We start from the raw sequence: 16,928 nt of genomic DNA on the forward strand, positions 1-16,928 counted from the left end.
AATTTCTAATAATACATTGTCTACTATCAGAAGAAGAGCACAGTAATAGTGTTAGCCATATTGCAGCTTTAATAACACATCACGGCATCAGAAACCTCCTGCTAGTTCTCCTCTTTATTTTACACCACACAGTCACTGTACTGTCTCTTAACACACAGATGGTTTTTTTTCTCATCTGGGGAAATATGTACAGTGTACATTAAATGCACATTAGCTATAATCTCCAAAGTTGGCAAATAAACGAGGATCTGGATTTTCAACGTAATCGCGACGTCCCACTGTAAAGTCTTGTCGGCGCTGTGTTTTAATACAGAGGGATAAAGGACAGGCGGCCAGATAAACAGAGCGACTGCTGGTGCGTTTTTCCTGCGCTTCAGCCCAGATCTGCATGTTAGCATCTGCCAAGCCTACGTTATTCCAGCACGTGGGCTGCTACTGGACAGAAAGGGGAGGCTGCAAAAGTGTGTGTGTATGTATGAGTGAGCAGACAGTGTCACTGTTTTATGTTGCTCGATGTGGACCTTGAAGAGGGAGAAAAATGTTTCGAAGGTCTCCTAGGTGCAGAGCTGGACATTTTGACTTCAGTGAGGAAGTTGTCAACAGAGCACACCTCTCAGCTCCAAGGTGATGTTTCAGTAGTTTTCTCTTTTTTTTATTGCACTGAGTATTTTATATATGCATATGAGTCCTTTTTTCACTCTACATGTCAATATTTTAGAAAAATAACTTCACTGGTAGATTTTAACATGATGCTCTTTTTCTTTTAACCTTTTCATTTCCACTGTAGTGCATATTTACTGAAAGTTCTTGATTGGTTTCACACTGTGGGATTAGATCGCTGTAGTTAAAATATGTTGTTTGTTGAAACTGAATGACGCAAAGCACAACACAGATGACGCTGGTCTTCCTGCATGTGTGTAATCAGAGTTCTCACATTAATCTGAGCTTCTCTGGCAGAGGTGTGGGACTGTCTCAATGGGACACGTGCCTAGTTAATCCCACATGTAGCAGAAATTAAAGAGGCGGGCTATAACGTGGAGAAAACATGAAGTGGCACTTCTAATAAAATGAAGTATGTAAATGGTAATCAAGCCAAGGACTCTGAGTTATTTTTCCATTTCATGGTTTGTGGCATCTGCTATTCCTGCTGGGCACTGACAGTTTGACCTTGCACCTCTAAACTCCTGTCCATCTGACCCAATCATCTGGTTACACAATAACTCGTCCCGGTGCTCTACATAAACTCTGTGGTGACAAACAGATTATGTCTCTGTGTGCATCTGTGGTGGTTTTTATTGATCAAACAACTATTGAGGAAAGCTGCATTTAGCAGTTAGCATGTTGGTTTATTTTTGCTCTGAGCATGAGTTCTCTGGTTGCTCTTTCTGATTTCTGCTTGTCAATTTTAAAAACAATTTTAATATATATGAATTTTTTAGATGGCATCAAGGTTGTAAGCATCACATGCTAAGAAAAGCCATAAATTCTACAATATTGTATTGTCTTCCTTTTAAATTTTTTTATTATCATTAGTTCAATTTTAGTGTTCAAATACATTCATCTTAAACAATGAGGGAAGGTAATCAAGATGTAGGCAGATGCTTGTGAGTGCATCAGTTACTGTAAAAGAAAACGTAGTTAGTAAAAAAGCAAAAATGTGCCTTTAATCACACATCAGGCAGCTGGTCACTCTTTGTATGTCATTTCCTAACTGCTGAGTTTGAATGGAACTGTCATGGACAGTGTTCCCGTAAGAAACAAACCAGACGGGCAGATTACAGTAAAACCAGCCCTGCTTGTACAGACAGTGAAGCATACTTATTTTATGAGTGTTATAGTTGTTGTTTTTTTCAGCTGTGGATGAATGGATGAGTAATTTTTTTAGGATTTATGCAATAATCTACTTCCTGGATAGGATTTGTCAACATGTTTTGCAAGCCAGTACTTACAGGTAGATTACGGAAGGTATATTCAAGATGACGATGATGATTTAAAAGTTAAATCTAAATGGCAAGATTGATGATCAATCAGACTTTGGCTTATGCTTTTAAAACTAATAGATTTAAAGAACTTGCTTTGCATTGTAAAGAATCACATCCTGATATTTTCTTCTCTCCCCCTGGATTGTTTTTTTTTTTTTAACTTTCTTTTAGTTTTGAAGGGGAGAATGGCCCATCAGTGTGCTGCAGCCCATCAGACCCTCAGGCATCCCCAGGTTCAGGTCTGGTTCTTCATCCCAATTTGGCAGCTTACGGCCAGCGGCGGGAGTCCTTCCTGTACCGCTCTGACAGCGACTATGAGCTATCACCAAAATCCTTATCCCGAAATTCTTCCATCGTTGGAGAATTGTGAGTGGTTTTAATCACAGCATTGTCACATTACACTACAGTTAGCTATGTGTTTGTCTGTTTGTGTAACAGGCTTTCCTTTCATTACTCTCATTTTTCAGACATGGAGAAGACTTGATTGTGACACCGTTTGCCCAGGTAAGAGCTTGTCATAGCTCCATAGATCAAGTACAAAGAGCATCAATTATCTCAGAATATAAAACACAATTTCTCACAATAACTTTTTAATCTAAATGTCCCATGGCGCCATATTGAACTCTTTGCCCACAATTGGCAATGAGGATATATAACAACATCGGCATGGCAGAAGAACTCTACACTCGGATTTCAGCTTCATTGCAGAAACCTTTTCAGACAAACAGTATAGAAATCTATAAATAATATAGAGATATTTAGTGCCATATTATTTAATTACATTATTAAAAACAGTAATTTGCCCCAAACTAGTCATAAAATAAAAGAATCACAATTCTTTAAAACACCTCTCTTTTAAACACATGGTCAATAGCAAAGGTTATTCTCCATGCTCTCCTGTGAGAGGTAAGTTATAGTCCTTAAACATTTTTCACACTATTTTATTTTCATGCAAAATGTCTTGTTTTAAATTTCACTTTTACTTTTTGCACATTCTTTCTCTTACGTCAGTCTTTTGATCTTCTCTTTAGGTTCTGGCAAGTCTTCGGACAGTTAGGAACAACTTCACCACCTTGACAAATGTACAGTGTGTATCTAATAAGTAAGTGGGATCATTATTAGTTTCTGTACTTAGAGTTTTTATGATCCACAATTTAATATTTATTTTTTATTGAGGAAAAATCTGCCTGTGGATCTTAGTTTTTGGAGATACACCAGTAAGCCACACCATTAAAATCAGACTAGGACTTCTGATTGTGCCATGTGTTGTTTTATAGAAGGCACCAGATAAGAAGATAATCAGTGTTTGTCACTTTACCTGTCGGTAGTTTTAATGTTGTGGCTCATAAGTGTCTGTTTTGACAATGGTTGGAGATGCCAGCATGCTCCACTTGGGGGCACCAAAGCTTCAGAAACTTTTATAATGCTGTGGGCTTGTGAAGAAGTCTCGCAAATATAAATTCACATATCTCAAGAGCCTTTTGCTGGTGACACAAAACTGGACACAGTGACATTTCAATTCTGTTTTTTGTTATGAGAGGCACAAACATCATCTTTTACATGGAAGTGCTCGCAGGTTTCCAGTGATCACTGAATTGGGTCAGTGGTTGTAGTTGCATCAAATTTACCAGAGGTGCACACTGAGTCAATCTGACCTCAGAGAAAAGGGTCACCGCAAGCCTGAGACCTGTTCAGAGAACCAAGGGAGTTGTTTTGTGTTTATCTTATGGCAACAAAGACCGACTGGAACCAAATGAAATAAATAAATAAATAAATGATGGAAGCATTTTTCCAGGCTCCTAATTTTTAAAACTTTGTAAATTATTTCTCTGTTGCAGGAGATCTCCCGCTACAAATCAGCCCCATGTCACCAAAGTGTGCCTGTCAGGTGAGTGAATAAGCCTTCTGTTAAAGAAAGAAAAGGGACTTCATTATCACCCTTATCAGAATGAATGATTCTGGGAAATGTTGCACCCTGCAACACACATACTACTAACTGTCTGTGCTGTTTATATGGCTTTTGCAATTTCTGAGATTACAAATTCCAGGCTTTGATGCTTGAGCAGAATGATGCTCAGTTAAAGTTTTGAGTGAGCCAAAAAAGAAAGATGCTGAACTGAAAAAAAGCAAAGAAAACAAATGGAACAGCCAGTGATGTCCAATTGTTCTCCAATGCATGTGCTGTAATGCATTTACACAGATGGGGATTCTTGCATGGAACTGAAGTCTGCACAGTTGTTAGCAAAAATAATAGTTTGGGTTTCAAACACGTGAAAGTGGCATACACAATGGATTGCTTATTTCACGCCTCTGCAGTGTTCAAATAGATTGTCCCTTTGCACACAACACACATTTACATAAGGAAATATAGTTCCTCTTTTAAATTTCCATAAAAGTACTGAGTTAGATGTTTTCCCAGCCAGGATAAAATGTTATCTTTGACTCTTTTCACAAATGCAAATATAAGCAGCAGGCCTTCGTTATTCAAGGAGGAAACTGTGACTTGGTAATGCGCAAAATTCCCGTGAAGTGTCATTATGGAGGCACCGAGAAAAAACCAAAGTGTGAGAACAACAGAAGCACCTACTGGTTTAGATTCAGATTAGGTAGAAGGCAACAAGTGAAAGAAAAAGAGGAGGGAGGTGTCGATATTGGTTCTTGCTGCACTGGTTCTTCAAGTCCAATTGACGTCAGCATGGCCTACACACATGGGTGCTCGACTTCCTATCAGCACAGATGGGCTGCGAGGAGTGTCCCACAGCAGGAAAAATACAACACAACTGTGAGTCTCTTATTGTCCTTCCTCCTCCACATTTCTCACAAACCATGACCTCCAAGTAATCAGTGCAGAGTGAAACTATCTCACTGGCTTCCATTATGACGCATGAGGAAGATAAAACAAGAAAAACAAATTTGAAGCCTCTGAGACTCAGAGCTCGGAGGTTTATATACTGTATTTCTTGTCCTACCAGGGAATCTTGCTGCTCTCAGCTTTCTCTGAGCGTATAGAGAAAATGGAGTACACCTGCCACTAAATAATGGTGACGGTTGAGTTTGTTCAGTACGCAGCTACAACAATTAACAATATCACAATGAAAGATGTCATCATATCCTCCCTTGTGCTGCTTTCTGTCCCGTTTTCCTTGACTCTTTGACCGGAAAAGGAGAACAGATTTTTCCTGTTTTCCCTCTGTGTTTTTAGTCTGGCAAAATCCCCAGTAGTGGAAAAGAAAGAGTACCAGGTCTTTTTGGGCATGAGCTCAGCATAAATGAGTGCGCACTTATACACTCTGGACAGCTCTATAAAGGGATTATAGACGGACACGGGGAAAGACAATAAAAATCAAGACAGAAGATGATGTGGTGACACATGCACACATTGGCATCAAGACATATCAAGAGAGCTACCAGATTATTGCTGGGAGTGAGATACAAAAGAATGAAAACACAGTAAAGGTCAAAGAGAGAGAGAGAGAGATAATCATCTGGCAGTATGGCAGTAGCATATCAAATTCGGTGAAATAAACAAGAAGAGCACAACCGTGACCACAGCCAGTGGGTGAAGGGGCATAATGAGAAGAAAACAAGAAGCAGGGGGTATACTAAAAATCAGCTCAGCTGCAAATGCGTTACTGCAGGCTGTTTGCGCTGTTCGACTTACTCCAGAAACGTGACGGGATTGAAGTTTTCCCCCTTATGAGTTTGCAATTTATGGTTCGCTAGCCAAACTGGCCCCATCGCACACAGTCTCGTGAGCTCAGCGAGCAACAAAGAGCTCACTCTTCCCCTACTGATTCAGATTACAGGCTTTGCTCTATATCATGCCTGATAAATAGCACTTTTGAGAAGTTGCTTTATTATGACGTCTTTGACAGTCAAGGCCTGATGATTAATCTGCAGCGATTATTACTGGCATTAGCCAAACACAGATGGTATGAACTCTGGGGTTAGTCATGTGTCCGAGAGAGCTGTAAAACCTCGCAATGGCCTCATGAGCAAATGCTGGCTAGACTGTTTTCAGATATTAATCATTACACAGCGCCCACAGAAATTAATCTTTAAGAAATCCCTGTTCAAAAAAGGCTACCCCTAGTTAGCTTTAGACTTGGCCCCAAGAGGGAAAACTATATATGCGTTCCCGCTTAATTTGTGATGAAATTATACTGTTTTGCTTGATGTGTGTGTGTGTTTTTAAATGAAGTGTAATATTGGACCTAGCAATTTTTACTTGACTTCCCACTTTCAAATCAAAAGTGATCTTGTTTACACTAGAAGCACACACAGTAGTAAAAAGAACTACTGTATAACAGTACATTTGCTATTTTCCTAAGAACGTCGACTATCCATTTCATATCTACATGTTAAATTTGAGGCCAGCATGAGCAGCAGGTCAGCTTAGTGAAAAAAGACCAAAAAAACCCCTAAAAGTTTGACAATCCACAGAGCTCACAGCACACTTATTAACATGCAGAATAACAAAGTAGCCAAGATTTCGTGCTACATTTTCCATCTTCTGTTACACTTTTATCCTTTTCACTGAAAGAAGAAAAAAAAAGAAGTTAAAACTAAAGTAAAAGGAAATCACACACTAGCAGTTTTCTTTCTTTCTTTCTTTCTTTTCTCATACAGATCCCTGGTATAAATAAGATCTCTTATAAAATATATCATGCTTTTAATGTTACTGTAGCTTTTTGATACCTTTGTGTTTTGTATTATTTAAACCAGCTAGGTGCTTTAGGGGAGATAGGTTTGGCTTTCTTCAAAGAGAACCACATTGGTGGATACCGCCTATTTCGCTCTTTATACTGTTACATCAAGGTTTTATACATCACATTATTTAAAAAAAAGTTTCAGACCTTCAAAGTCACCGCTGAGAAAAGTTGCAACTAGATTTAAGTTACACTGTCAACATTTACTTAATTTTATTTGTGTTAAATATAAGAATTTTGTCAGAAATTTTTTTTTAAACAACAACGTAACATGTGGCTTGACCAAATATACAGCCCCATTTCCAAAAAAGTTGGGGCGCTATGTAAATTTTAAATATAAATAGGAAGCATTGATTTGAAAATCTCATAAACCCACATTTTATTCAAATTTTATTTTATTCAAATAGAATATAGACAAAAAATGTAATTTTTACCACCGTGTAGCATCGTCTCTCTTTTTAACAGCAATGTCTGGGAAGTGAGTAGATGAGTTTCTGGGCTTTTGGTTGGGGAATGTTTACCCATTCTTGTCTGATTATAGCTGCTGAACAGGATTGGAGGCAGGCTAGTTCAGCATCTGGATTCTTCAAGTATGAAGCAATCCTCTTTTTATACATGCAATTTGGGGTTTAGCATTGTCTTGCTGAAAGTCTATTGCTCAAGGATAAGATACAGTACTGTATCTGAAGTATGTAGCTGTACTGTTGCAATAAGGGTGTTTTCTGCATTCAGTGACAGCAAACAGTGTAACACCACTGTGTAAGGATTCCATGACAGAGCCATTGGACCCAAGAGTTAAATCAGTGAAATATGTCATTGTCTTTTGAAGTTGCGTCAGTAAGCGTATCTGGCATAAAATTCTGCCAAATCAAACATGCAAAGCCACCCGATGTTGCAACCCCATGTGACAAGGGAGCAGTCGAGAGTAGCATTTATTTGAAGTGCTTGTTTTTCCTCTTATGTGTTATTGCCAGTAAGAAAATGATGGTCTTTCATTGTGAGATGCATAGTTCAGTGGCTCAGTGAACCTGTTTCCAAGAATATGATGCATTTCCAACCAGGAAAATCAGTTCAGCATAGCAGATCGCTGCACTGAGACATACACATTTTTTACTTTGGAACTAAACGGTCACGTGACTTTGTGCGTAACCTACAGGGTGTGTGGTCCAACACAATGAGCATTACTCATTTTTCTTTTGTGACTTTTAGTAAACATGCCGTGGAAGAAAAGTGATGACAGACCTAACTGAAACGAGTTATTCTGACAATGTAAAAAGGAAGAATAGGTTGTTATTTCCCTTTAAACCTCAGGGCGAGAGTTGCTGTCCACACGTGCATTTGTGTGTACAGTCATGTGTTGTTGTTTTTTTGTTTCTTTTAAAAAGTTCTACACTTTTGCCTGTCAGGGCATAATGAAAACTTATCTGTTCCTCATAGCTTATTATGCTGTCAATTTGAACAACAACACAGTGTGGCATGTCATACAATGGAAAATGCACTTCATTAATGGATCATCAGCAAATGTGAGCACCTCTATCAAAGCAGAAGTTTTAGTAGTTTGCTGCTCTGGTGCATCTAGGTCTCTTAACACAATAGAAAGCAGGAAAGAAACTAGCTTAGAGAAGCTGTTGTTGCAGTTCATCAAAGTCCAGCATGCCAGCACAAACACCTCAAACCAGCTGCCAATCAAGCAGGTGGAGGGGTGATGATTTGGATTTGCTTTGCAGCCACAGGACCTGGGTACCTTGTAGTCATTAAGTCAAACATGACCTCTTTGTTACCAATAAATTCTAGAGTCAAATGTGATGCCATCTGTCTATAGCTAAAGCTTTATCACTAAAGCTTGGGTCATGTAATGGGATGGTGAGCCCAAGCACAGCAGGAAATCTACAACAGAATAGTTGAAAATGTAAAGAGTCAAGGTGCTGAACTGGTGCAGATTTCAGGCATCAATCTAATGCCATGGAGGAACCTTAAGAGAGCTATGTATAAACGAATGCCTGCACAAGCAGTGAACTGAAGCAGTGCTGTAAAGAAGATTGGCCCAAAGCTCTTTCTAATGTTCCAAACCAAATTTGCTTTTGCCCAATGTAATTGAAAACATATTAGGATTTTAGCAATGTTGCCAAGATCTCCTAATTGATCAGATTACTTAAACTTTCATCATAGCAAACGTAATCAGTACGAATATGCAGAACTTGTGGGCAAGGGGGAAGGTTTTTGGTGCAGGACGCTTCCTGGGTTGTGTTTGCAGACTGCTTGTAGTCTGTATTTTGTTAACCAATCATGTTTAAAGAGATTTGGGTTGCATGCATGTGGAAAGTAAATAAAGGGTTTAATTTCCGAAACCCCAAATACTTTTTCAAAAAAGTATTCATCTGCCATTTCTGGAGCACTGGTAATGATGATGTGAAGCAATATCCATTGTCCTCTACCTGGAAATCCAACTGCAAGTCCTGAAAAGGTGCTTTGGTGACTAAGGAGGCAGATTAGCTAATGGGCTATTGGATTGAGTCATGCAAACCTGTTTCCCAAAGAGGTTTGAGCACAGTGCAAAATGCAAATGAAAACTTTATACAGTGATTTGCAAGTCATTTAAACAACATTCATATCACCATATCAAATGTTTGTTCATTTCGATGTTGATGCCAGCAACACATTTTTCCAGCCAAATTTTTCCCTCTCAAAGGATTTCCAAAAACCTTTGAAATGTTTTATTGCAACAAATTCAAAATGAGCATATGTTTTTTAATATATTTTTCAAAACTGCATGTCTAAAACACTTGCAGAATCTCTAAATGCTGTCTTCATACTATTTCCAATTAATTATAGGGTTCAAAAGAATTGCATATAGTTGCATTCTGTTTTTATTAACACCTGTCACAACTTTTTGGGGAATGGTGTTGAACTTAATTTCTAATGTTTGTTATCAATATGATGTAATTTATTTCCTCCTATTAGCAAAACGTTATTCACTGAATGGACACACAATCAGACAGTACACCACAAACTGAGCCAGAAGAACTGACCTGTCATTTTCAGTCTGGTCAGTCTGCTTCACTCTTGTGTGCAGCAGTTACTCTGCTCCACAGCAAGATTCCATTTCAGGTTTTCCAGGCTCACAGCCAGGGGAGAGGATCCGGAGGGCTGGAAGCGTGCAGCCTGGTTAAGTATTTGAATTATGTCATTGACGTCAGCACAGTCATAAACCTCCTTGCGGCCCTTCCCTCTAACTGGCCCGTGCCAACACAGCTCCATGGTGCATTGTGAATGAGCCGTCAAACAGGCCTTGATGAGATGTTTGTATGTGCATGTGTGTTTTCAAGTCTTTTGTTTTCATAGGCGATGAAATTATTTCACAGCTGTAAACTATGAAGCGACACAATTACTGAGGCTTGTTTGTGAGAAGACCAAGAGTGGCGTGGTTTCGGGGGTTGGACCGTCTCTGATTGTCCACCGCATATCACTTTAAATCTCATGCTACCTTAAAAGGGAAAGCATTATACAAAATTGTCTCACATATAGCACACCAACTTATTCCTGTAGCACAGCAAGGGAAACAATAGATTTGAATTGTAACTTGTAACAGTATGCTAATATAATTTTTCTGTGGCTATGACAATTTTTTTCGTAAGGGTTTTTAACAATAGATAGGATAAAATTATATATACACAAGCATGATGAAATATATTATTTTGAAACACAATGAGTAATTAAACTTAAAGAAAATAAAATACAGAATGATGAACTTAAATATGCTTGGCTAAAATCTAAAAAGCATGCATGATATATAGAAATTAAAAATATTAAATTTTTAAAATTCTGAAAATATACTTGTAATGTAATAAAACTGATAAATTACGTTATTTGTGAGAGTATAATATGTGCAACACTGTTTTTGCATTTTATTCATATACTACCTTGTGTTAAAATCAGAAAATGTTCAGAGTTCAAAGCAGATGGCATAATGCAAATGATTGACACGAAGAGCAAAGGCTTTTGCAAGAGTAATCATGAATTTGCAAAGTCTTCCGCCCCTCTCGGACTTTTGAACAAATTGACGTACATTGGAGGTGATACAACGGTAAATTATTGACTCGCATCCTGCCTTAGCCCCACGTGCAATGCAAAATCAATAACAAACGACTGAATACGTGCAAGTTACTGTGTCAAAGTGTGCATTTCTCTTTTGTGATGTTGTGAGGTCACTATGAGGAATGTGTGTTTGCGTACATGCAGATAGCCTTGGCCTGTTTACAGGTCAGCCATTGGTGTCTTGAGTTGACCATCAACTTTCTTTTCCCGCACTTTCCAAATGTCTGGTGAATTAACAATGAACATTAACACAACTAAAGGCATTGTAGTCACTGTGTTAAAGTCAGCCTCGCTATAAAACTCAAAATACTGCATAAAAAATGCCAACTTATAATCCACTCTCACGCAGAAAGCCATTGTGAAAATCAAGTCAAAATCAAAAGAAATCAAAAGAAAATAAAAAAAACATTTACAATAAAAAATATTGTGTAGTTTTTCAGTGTTGTGCTTCTTAATGAGAAACTGCTCTGTATAGCTGTCACATTTAAATGCTACCCAGATGTCGCTTACAATAATAATGCTAACCCAATGATACATACACAAATGTACCCTAATAGGGTCATTTTGCTGTTTTTGTACTACTTTTACTGAAGTGTGTGTTTGGTCTGTCCATGGCAGTTGTTGGTATGAGCTGAGACACTGCAATTCTTCAGTCAGACACTGAGGAAAAACAGCTTATGGGGGTAGGTTGAGAACATAGAGAGGTGCAGTGTGAGGGGGATGTAAGTGGAAGGTGTTTTGGCAGAAATGGTGGTTTGGGAGCAGCCCTGCTCGTTAGTGTGGTGGATGGCTCTTACAGAAGCTGGTTTGTGGCCCTACAGAGGAGAGATAGAGGGGAAAAAGGGGGAGAGGGGAAGGCAGACGAGGTCTCTCTGCACACTGAGGTCTGTTGTCCTCTTTGCAGCCTCCAGCATATGGCCAAAGCATTAGAACTCACCAAGAAAAAAAAGAAAAAGACATCCACTGAAAAAACAGGCTGGAAAAGCACCTCACACTCTGTCTGGAAGCAGGTTTCTCAGACTGAATGTGCGTCACGCCACCTTTGACTGGTGACACTGTGAAATGTCATCCCATTTAACACTGTATTTATGAACAACCAAAGGTGATGATAGGTTCATTCCTTCTACTCATACCGTGTGCATGTGCATAACTTTATTTTATTTAGAACTTCAACTCATATGTCATTGTTATACAGCCCAACTAAGGGAAGTTTGGCTCCAGACTTTGAAAAAATGTAACTTTTCAGCCACTGCTTTAGCCCAAAAAGCCAAAGGTCCAGCGAGCTTTTCTACAGTAGTCTGAGTGTTTCACTCTTATATGTTCTGGACTCTGTCAGTGATTAAGCTGCCAGCTTCAAAATGACTCGAATCCCAATCATACAGACTTTGCAGATGAGCCAGTCCTTTGATGTTTCAAGGTGCCCAGCTAAAATGTCTGCATATGCATGCGCCCTCTTCTAAGGGAATGAGGGCAGGATGTGGTGACACCTTCTTGGCAACGTCTACTGCCCCTATGGACCAAGACAGCCACACGCTGATGTATACCAAGATTCAACAGCTCACTGCCTTGTGCATGAGCTGCTTTGATGTTATACCTCTGCTCTGTGTCAGTGACTTTTGCATGGCTTGCGTGCCAGTGGAGTCTGTGAATAGGCTGGTCCGCAAAACTTGGCATCCAGTTATGCGTCGTATCGAAGCCAAAGTTTCTTTGAATCAGCCAACCAGGAACTCAAGGAAATAAAAATTAGTCTAACCCGAAAAATGACACAAGTGGTAGCAGCTGTGTAATATGAGGAGCCAGTGGCATGAGTTTCCTTGAGTGAACTTAAACAGCTGAAAGTTCACTTTTCTGTGATTCAAAAGAATCCCGGGTGTTGTTCTGATTACTTTCAAAGGTGAACTATTTCCTTTAACTGTGCTACATTGTCTGGGGTTGCATTGAAGTTCTTTGTTCAGCACTGGTGGTTCAAAATCTGTATGCCATCACTGTGCTTTGAAGTGCTTTGATCCACTATATTGACGTAAATTGGGGAGCAGCACGCTGGCTGTCCTGTTGTGCTGAGCATATGGGGTAAATTTCTTCCATGTGTGAAGTGCTATGAAGTAGAGATCAGTCTTTTCCATAGAAAAGGAAGGTGGGGAGATCCAGATGTTTAGCGTTCGCTCCCTCCAGCTAGAAATATGTTGAAACATTGGCATATTGAGCAGTGATACTTTTTAATATGTTTCCTCATGTTTGAGCTTCCCAGTGATTTTCTTGTAAACCACTCTTTTCCTTCTAAACACTGTGCACCTACCACATGTGAGTCATAGCTGCTAACGACAGAGTTATTTCATCAAACGACAGCTATGATTGCCTTCAGCAGTCACTCCACCATTCATTAATTCCACTCCATGTTTTCTGGGAGTTCATAGCCAAAGAGGAAGTGCTTTGGTTTCTTTGGCTCACAGTGTGGCCCTAGCCTGGACTCCCCCCAATTCAGGGAGTCAAAATTTGCCTCTCGTGTTGCTTATGCAAACACAAGTTTGATGTTTGATATAATTTTTTTTCCTCCCTCAGAGAGGTTCAGAGAGGAGAGAACCAGTTTGTGAAGCATGGTGGTGTGCCGTGAGCTGCTGTAGATGCAGTTCACCAGGGTTCCTTGAAGTGGTCTGCATGTCAGAAAGGAAGTCGTTGGAAATGAGTTGTCTTTGCAGTAGTGACGAAGTCCTCCTGCTCCTATTGTCTATAAAGTTCTAATGAAATTTCACAGAGATGCATTTGTTTGGATGTAATCCCAGTGACAGGAATAAAAGCTAAAATGATTGTGTCTCCTGCACCAACAGCAGTTAGGGTTTTTGTGTTTTTTTTTACTCTAAATGCATGTATACACCATTTCTATTCATTTAAATGGGCAGGGGTCACAGACACACCAACAGCAGGAGGCAGCAAACTGCCTAGTCTGCAAGCTACTTCTTCAAACGAGTGGAACTGAGAGGGGGATAATTTAATGAGAGAGAGGGAGAAGTTGAGCAAGGGTGGGGGAACCAGACGAAATGGGAGGGGGTTTGCAGCACGCACAAGAGGGAGGGAAAGAGGGGGTACGCAGAGAATAAGGCTACAGAGAGACAGAAAGACAGAGCGAGTCGGCAAACGGTGACCATAACCACTGTTTGTTTGAGAAAACAACTCCCCTGAACTTTCGGAGGTGGTGGAGCGGAACAAGATGAAGGAGCTCTGCGTACACACCTCCTCATCTTCCTCTGCGTCTTCCGGAGGTTCTGCATGTCAGTGCCCCTTACGATCAAGCCACTCTGGGACACTTGGACCGCCACGCATGGTGTCTGGAGGATCAAGTATGGACATGGATCCTCTCAGACCTGATTACATGTCCATGTGTCTCTTGGCAGATGAGTCCTACCAGAAACTGGCTATGGAAACCATGGAGGAGCTGGACTGGTGTCTGGACCAGTTGGAGACCATCCAGACCTACCGGTCTGTCAGTGACATGGCCTCCAACAAGGTAAGACAATCTGGGCCATATGTTAATATATGTAAATGTGACAACAACGCATGTGTGAAGTTACCTGGGACTGTCTACATGTATTTATCGATTACCGTGGTTTTATAAAAAGCTATTAGCCTCTCCTCCTGGATGAAATACCTGAAAACACTACAAACATTCACATTTTTGATAATTAACTTCAGGGGTAAAAAACTATTTGGGTATTTGATCATGGGCACAGTAGGTTATTAAGATGATTTTATCAAGTCACAAAAGAACCATTAGTTCATTAGTGTGAAAAGCTATCATGCACATTGTGCTGTGCTTTCATCTAGAATCATATTGCACAGCAAACTCTTGCATGCATGCTTCATTTTGCCAACATCTCTTTTTACCCACTGAAATAACAATCATTAGAGTGTGCAAAACCATAATTAAAAAAGATTTAAGTTAAACATTATAATTGTAACCTATATCTCATACTATGCAATGCAAAATTATAATTATTACCATCACGGTACATATTCTGTAACGTGCTCACTGAAGGCATGATACTTGTGATGATGGCTTGACTGGCCTGTGATGACCTGCCAGTCTGCATATATCTGTGTATAATTGCTCTTTGTTTCTGTGTGGTTGTGCATTTGCACAGTCTACGGAAAATGTAAAATACTTTTAGCCACATTGACGCATTTGCAAAGCAACAGCTGTTCTGTGGTAGCATATCAGCACGCATCATCATTTTATAGATCTCTTGATAAAAAAGGAGAAAAAAAAGTTAATGTTTGCTTCGCTGCATAACAACTTTAGCAAACTACCTGTTGCATCTGAGCACCATTATTGCCTGAATTCCAGGGAAAGGGCTGTCCTGCTTGTATATCCTTACCTTAATCAAACTGCCCGAGACACACAGCTTGCTATACTACTAGGTTGGGCTGATTAAAACATTACCAAATGCTTTTTTCATTCATTTTAGTGCTGTGTTGATATTGGCTCGTTTCTAAGATGTAGCTCTGTGTGAGTTCATTTAGCAGGGCCCTTATTGCTTAAGGCTGGTTTGAAAGTACTGAACTTATTCTTCTGCTTGCTGCGGAAGAGGGAAAACCAGATCTGCTATATGTTCCATTATTATAGAATAATGCCAGGATAATTTTATAACTGCATCTTCTTTACAAGGGGCCAAACCATTTAGTTTAGCGTGTTTAAAAGCTGTACTTGTGTCTCACGCTGCCTGGAAAGTTATTAAATGGTAAAACTCAGTTTATAGTTAATATAACTGCCCAAAAAATGTAACCAAAGGGTGAGAAAATGTCTGTTCTCATCGGTGGTCTTAGCAGCGTGTTGTTTTAAGCATTTAAAAGTGCCAGTCTTCCAGTTTGGTTTTACTGAATTTAAACACACTGTGGTTTTTAAACCAGCATTTTTGAACTAATTACTTCCCTTTGCTTTGATGCACATGAGCCTGTTTTTTTCTTTGTGCGTATTTCACTTCAAAATTTACTGTATGCGGCACATTACTGCTCAGACAGCGGAGACTGTACGGCGACATCAGATTATAAACACCCAGGGTGGTGGTGTCCATTTCCGTCTGTGCTCTAAGCTTTGGTCTGAGGGAGGATTGGGATGGGGAGGGGGTGTTGTGAGACCATGATGGGTGACTCTGACCGTGACACCAGCTTCCTGTCTCTGTATTTCCTGTGCCTCCTCTCCTCTGCTCACTTGTTACTCGATGACAATAGGGGTTGAGTCCTAACAGACAGCTACATCCCCGGGACTGTCAAGACAATGAGAAAAGGCCCTCTAGGCCGTAGCAGCGTAGCAACTTGTTCAGGCAAACCAGGTACAGATTCCTAACAACACGAGCCAGTGCCAATGTTGACCAATGCTGATCTTTTAAAAGTGTAGTGGGCAACAGCTTTATGATGTTACAGTTAAGTTTCAACAGTGTGCTACATTGTTGTGCAATTGTACAGGGATAGAAAGAAGCTGTTTATTGGTCCATCGAGCTCTTATTGCAAAATTGGGAGTCAAGTCCAGTGATACTGTTACACCATCGGCCCAGTTTTTGTGGGCGTTTGACGCAAGTTTTGACAAAGAGTCAGGTTTTCTTTTTTTCTTCACCACTAGATGTAATTGAAGCCACAATCAAACCCGGGGTGTCTCCGTTTTCAGTTTCCAAGGGCACAGGTGTATCCGGGGCTACAAGACCACACACTCTGCTGACCGCCAGCCTGGTTGCTGTGACCTCAGAGCGGGGAGCTACTTCCCTGCCCCTCACTATCATTAACCTCGCCACACTTCCACACCGATGCTGGTGACGGCCTTGGACAAACACTGCCATCTGAATGCAGTTAAAGGAGTTTAGCGCTTTTGCGGGTAGCGTGCAGGCAAGCCCCTCGAGGAGAACACAAGCGAGTAGGAAACTTTAACTCATGTGTGGTCACTTCAGCTTTGAAGCACCCGCCGTCTTCACTGGGGAAAGAATGACAAAATTATTGAAACAGATGCAGCGGTGGGTCTGTAGCTGTACCAGGCGTAATGGACATTAAATTATAGTGCTGCGCTTCCATTTGACTGAAAGGGTGGTGAGGAGATCACACGAGCTCCAGCGGTGATTATGGTGCTTAATCGTAATTTTTTTTTAAAAAGTTTTACCTC

At 40.1% G+C, this 16,928-nt stretch overlaps 1 protein-coding gene across 2 annotated transcripts in view; it reads left to right on the forward strand.

Annotated features, from left to right (window-relative positions):
• The window catches only part of LOC113009940 (3',5'-cyclic-AMP phosphodiesterase 4B-like), a 45,813-nt gene that overhangs the window by 19,241 nt on the left and 9,644 nt on the right, over positions 1 to 16,928 (forward strand). The window contains exons 1-6 of one of the 2 annotated variants that reach the window (XM_026148638.2): positions 520 to 624; positions 2,154 to 2,348; positions 2,450 to 2,486; positions 3,014 to 3,084; positions 3,821 to 3,870; positions 14,176 to 14,288. In XM_026148638.2, the coding sequence (XP_026004423.1) occupies positions 539 to 624; positions 2,154 to 2,348; positions 2,450 to 2,486; positions 3,014 to 3,084; positions 3,821 to 3,870; positions 14,176 to 14,288 (552 nt within the window). In that variant the 5' untranslated portion in view covers positions 520 to 538. Of the gene's footprint in view, positions 1 to 519; positions 625 to 2,153; positions 2,349 to 2,449; positions 2,487 to 3,013; positions 3,085 to 3,820; positions 3,871 to 14,175; positions 14,289 to 16,928 lie in introns of those variants that run through there. The other variant, XM_026148637.2, reaches the window with a different exon arrangement.

The sequence above is a fragment of the Astatotilapia calliptera genome, chromosome 18, assembly GCF_964374335.1.
Source record: "Astatotilapia calliptera chromosome 18, fAstCal68.1, whole genome shotgun sequence".
Lineage (NCBI taxonomy): Eukaryota > Metazoa > Chordata > Actinopteri > Cichliformes > Cichlidae > Astatotilapia > Astatotilapia calliptera.